The 4,988-nt window shown below is 35.8% G+C and overlaps 1 protein-coding gene across 1 annotated transcript in view; it reads left to right on the forward strand.

The window, feature by feature from the left end:
* Window positions 1-4,988, forward strand: part of LOC107655813 (neuronal acetylcholine receptor subunit alpha-7-like) — a 68,091-nt gene that overhangs the window by 40,286 nt on the left and 22,817 nt on the right. The window contains exon 4 of the mRNA XM_016443400.1: window positions 152-261. Within this exon, the coding sequence (XP_016298886.1) occupies window positions 152-261 (110 nt within the window). The remainder of the gene's footprint in view (window positions 1-151; window positions 262-4,988) is intronic.

Consider the following 4,988-nt stretch of genomic DNA (forward strand, 5'->3'; position numbering starts at 1 on the left):
TCTTTGGATTTGAGACTTTAGTCTTTGCAACTTTACAGATCTTCTTTATGCACCAAGAGCTTGTAATACTCCAAAGAGAAAGGACCAATTTTAATCTCATCATATGACCCCTTTAATGGTGTTGAATCTGATGTGTGTTTTGTGTATTCAGGGATGGACGGATGTCTATCTGAGCTGGAACCCTGATAACTATCCTGGTGTTCAGACCCTGCGTTTCCCATCCAGCCAGATCTGGACACCAGATATTCTGCTGTATAACAGGTAACGGACACATTGTCACATTTATATCATTTTGTTTGCTTGGAGCCCACAATAGTGTGTTCTTCTTAAGCCTGCCTAATAAACAGTTTTATTTCAATAAAGCAATAAGCCACAGGAGGCTGTTCATACAGTATAACAGATACAACATAATCCAGTGGCTTATTGCTTTTCTAAGACAGCAGCAACAGCAATACAATAAAAGTACCTTCAGTGATAAGAATAAGTGGTTACACTTCATGATCATGGTTTGTATAAAAAAGTGGGGTTACACTTTATTTTAAAGTGTCCTTGTCACAGTGTAAATATACAATTTAGTACTGAGTAATATTAACAATGTGTACCTACTATAGGGTTATGGTTAGGATTAGAGTTTGGTTTAGGGTTAGTTGCTTGTAATTATTACAATTTACTGTTATTACTATAGCAAGTACATCTAACGTGTAATGAGGACACTGTAAGATGAGGTGTTACAAAAAGTTGGCATTTGGGGGCAAAGATTTGTATCAGGAATATTCATTAGATTACGCACAAACATTAGAACAGGTGATGTATTAAGTAGTTTATGTGCTGTTTATGTACTGTAGATTAAATTTAAACTGTTTTGGTCGGTTCCGGTTATGGCGGCCATCTGAGAAGACGTGCCTTACATCTTAACTACTACAATATTCTACTAAAAATACTCACATCTGCAACAAAACGTGGTAGGATAGTGTTGGTGTGAATACTACAATGTCGAAGTCTGGCAAATTAAGTAAAGAAAATAGCAAATCGACAAAGTAGCCCAAGTTAACTGATTATCGCGTTTGCGGTGAGACACAGAAAGGTAATGAAGTTGTGGCGGAAGACGAGACAGAGTTTTCATCAAGATTTGATGGAATCATGACGGCGATAGAAAGTATGAGGAAGGAGATGAATGACTGCAGTGAGCGCAGGTGGAATTGCGGATATCAAACACGGAGGACGACGCAGCCCACTTGCAAGGTAAAGTAAACAAGTTGGAGTCAAAAAACAAGACTCTGCAGGATAAACTCGTGGACTTGTAAACCAGATCCCGCTTAAATAATCTGAGACTGGTGGGCCTGCCGGAGGGTGCCGAAGGATGGGATCCATGCTCCTTTTTGGAGAAGTGGATTCCAGAGGTACTGGATGCTGTGACTCTGCAATCCTCAGGTATTGTTGAAAGAGCACACAGAATCGGACCAATGAGAGTCCTTCATGCCGAAGGCGCCACCGAGAACGCTGATAATGCGGTTTCTAAACTACAAGGATAAGCAGGCAGTCATCGCAGCGGCACGGGCTAAAAAAGACATTCGCTACAAGAACCAGCAAATAAGGTTTTATGCTGACTTGGCCACTGGAATACACCAACTGCGGAAACAGTTCAGATAAAGTGTTCAGATAAAAGGAATAACAAAGTGTGGTTTGACTGATCCTCACTAGGTGTGGAACGGTCTTTAGCGATACTTGGAGTCAGGATGTTTTAGGGGGGGATCTTACGGAAGTGGGAAAAGTGTAGTTCATGTTCAGTGTGTTGGATGTGGGTTCGAGCATCCAGGTTAGCCATGTTTCCCTGTATTTTCATTTTCATATTGCAAGGTAATCTATTTTTATCATTGGTTAGAGGTGTCTCAAGGAGTATCTCTTAAATTCGTTTATTGGAACTGCAGAGGTCTACAACAAATGAAAGTTAAACAAGTCGTGAATAAATTAAAGGAAATGGACTCCAAAATTGCATTTTTACAAGAAACACACCTATTAGAAAAGGATCTTATAAAGATAAGGAGGAGATGGCAGGGTAGTGTTTTCTCAACATCGTTCTCTTCCCAGGCCAGAGGAGTTGTGACCCTCATTCATAGTACAGTTCCATTTCAAGTGAAACAAGTACTCAAAGATATGTTTGGGAGATATTTAATAGTTCAAGGTTCTCTATTATCAGAAATTTTTTATTTAGTAAACTTGTATGGTTTCAATACAGATGATCCTAAGTATTTTGTAGATTTGTTCCTTACTTTCTCAACATTTGCAGGATTATATGTAATAGCAGGGGATTTTAATTGTACACTAAATCAGTCACATAATAAGTGTAGAGCAGTTATTCTTCGTTTAATCAACTAATTTAGTCTGTTGGATATTTGGAAAGAATTGAAACCGCATGCTAAAACCTATTCTTGCTACTCAAATATATTCGAGACATATTCTCGAATTGATTATTTTTTAATTTCTTCAGAATTACGGTCCAAAATTCATAACAGCTTTTATGATAATATTGTGATCTCGGATCATGCCCATGTTGTATAGAATATGTGGATAGAAAATGAACAAAAGACCCGGCTAGATGGCATTTTCAGCATAAATGGTTACAAGATGAAGAATTTGTGAAATACAGTATATAGAAAAACAGATTTTTAAAAAAATTTATACTACACAAACTTCTGCATGTACAAAGTGGGAAGCATTTAAAGCTTTCCTCAGAGGGCATATTATTAGTTACACAGGTTCAAAATCAAAAAAGGTACGTGAAGAGCGAATACAATTGGAACATAAAATAAAGACTCTTCAGGGAAAAGTTTGAGAAAACTGATCCACAAATGCAAAACAAGTTACTTATTTTGAGGGCTGAATATGATAAGTTGTCTGCATTCAGAGCCGCCTCCAGTCTTATGAGACTAAAGCAATCATTCTTTGAACAAAGAGATAAATCGGGTAAATTATTAGCATGGCAGATTAAACAATTGGAGGTCAATACATCAATCACAACTGTTATAACCAATAGAAATGTTGTAGTGGATCCTATAGAAATTGATGATGCCTTTAGAAGCTACTATAAAGAGTTATATGATACAAAATATGAGATTAATTCACAAAATCTAAATAGGTTTTTAGATGAACTGTCTATTCCTCATCTCCAAGATGATCATAAAGAAGATCTGGAGATGGAAATTAACAAAGAAGAAATAGGGAACGCTATTGATAGCATGAAGTCATGAAAAAGGGCAGGACCAGATGGTCTACCAATAGATCTGTATAAAAATTGTAAAAATAAACTGCTAACTCCACTTGTGGAAATGTTTCTGGAGGCATTTCAGAAAGGCAATTTTCCACCCTCTATGAATAGCAAATGTGAAAATATGAGACCCATAAGTTTGTTAAATTCTGATCTTAAAATAATATGTAAACTCTTAGCAAAACAGTTACAAAAATTATTGCCAAATATTATTAATAAAGATCAAAATGGATTTATCATGGGAAGGCAGGGTTTCCAAAACCTAAGAAGGGTATTGAACATTATTCATACTAACAAAGAAATGTCAAATACAGCACTCCTATCATTAGATGCCGAAAAGGCATTTGATAGGGTCAAATGGCAAATCTTTTCAGTGTTTTAGAAAGATTTGGAATTGGAGATAACTTCATAAAATGGGTTAAAGCAATATACAAAAACTCGACTGCAGAAATCTTTACTAATAGAAATATTTCAAAATAAAATAAAAATGAATACAATAAAAATTAGTAAAGGATGCCGACAAGGTTGCCCACTCTCTCCTTTGTTGTTCACTCTAGCAATTGAACCTCTCGCAATTGGAATACGTTCACATCAGCAATTCTGTGGAATAACAATAGGACCGACAGAACACAGAATATCCTTGTATGCTATTCATATCAAATTTAAGTAAATCAATTCTGGTTGTGCTACAACTAACTAAAACATTTGGTGATATCTCGGGATATAGGGTACATAACACAAAATCTTCTATATTACTGCTAAATTCAAATGAAAAAGGGAATCCAATTTTAGAGGTAATTCAATTTAATGTTGTTGAGCTGTTTAAATACTTGGGAGTACAGATTTAGCCAAGACTGGAAAATATTGCTGATGCTAACAATGAACCTTTAATGTCAGAAATTAATAAGTCAATTGATAGATGGATGTCACTACCAGTATCTATAATTGGGAGAATTAATATTTAAAAAATGAACATACTACCCAAACTACTTTATTTCAAAATATTCCATCACCGCCACCTTCAGATTTGTTCTCAAAAATCAAAACCAATGTTTGTCAAATTTATATTGAACAATAGGAGGGCAAGACTTCGTTTGTCTTTGATGTATTTACCATTTGACAGAGGAGGCTTAAAATGTCCAAACTTATTGTGGTATTACTGGGCTGCACAGCTGAGGTCTATAATGTTTTATTTTTCAACAAGCGAGTCTTCACATTGGACAGAAATGGAATCTCACAATCTAACCCTACCTCTTCCCTCATACATATATTCAGACTAGGGGTGGGAATCGCCCCACGATACGATATTATCACAGTACTTGTGTCACGATACAATATTATTGCAATTTTAAATATATTGCGATATTCTGCGATATATTGCAATTTATTACCTTTTTCCAACTTCAAATTATGTCCCCAAACGAAAACTTTGGCAGCATCTGTTTTAACTAAAAAGAAACATTTCTCAGTTTGTTTATCTCAACCTTAATTAAATGTAAACATGTATGCACTGCTGATCTACTACAGGTATTTTGAACAATGCAACTTGAACTTGTACAAAAAAGTTGTGCATGAGAGGGAGAGAGGTCGGAGATTGCAGATTGCACTGCGCACACACATAAACTTATTGTTGGTGCTGCCCCGCGACATTTATTAAAGGGGTCATATGATGTTGCTAAAAAGAACATTATTTTGTGTATTTGGTGTAATGAAATGTGTTTAT

The sequence above is a fragment of the Sinocyclocheilus anshuiensis genome, unplaced genomic scaffold (genome assembly GCF_001515605.1).
Source record: "Sinocyclocheilus anshuiensis isolate Anshui unplaced genomic scaffold, SAMN03320099.WGS_v1.1 scaffold85, whole genome shotgun sequence".
NCBI lineage: Eukaryota > Metazoa > Chordata > Actinopteri > Cypriniformes > Cyprinidae > Sinocyclocheilus > Sinocyclocheilus anshuiensis.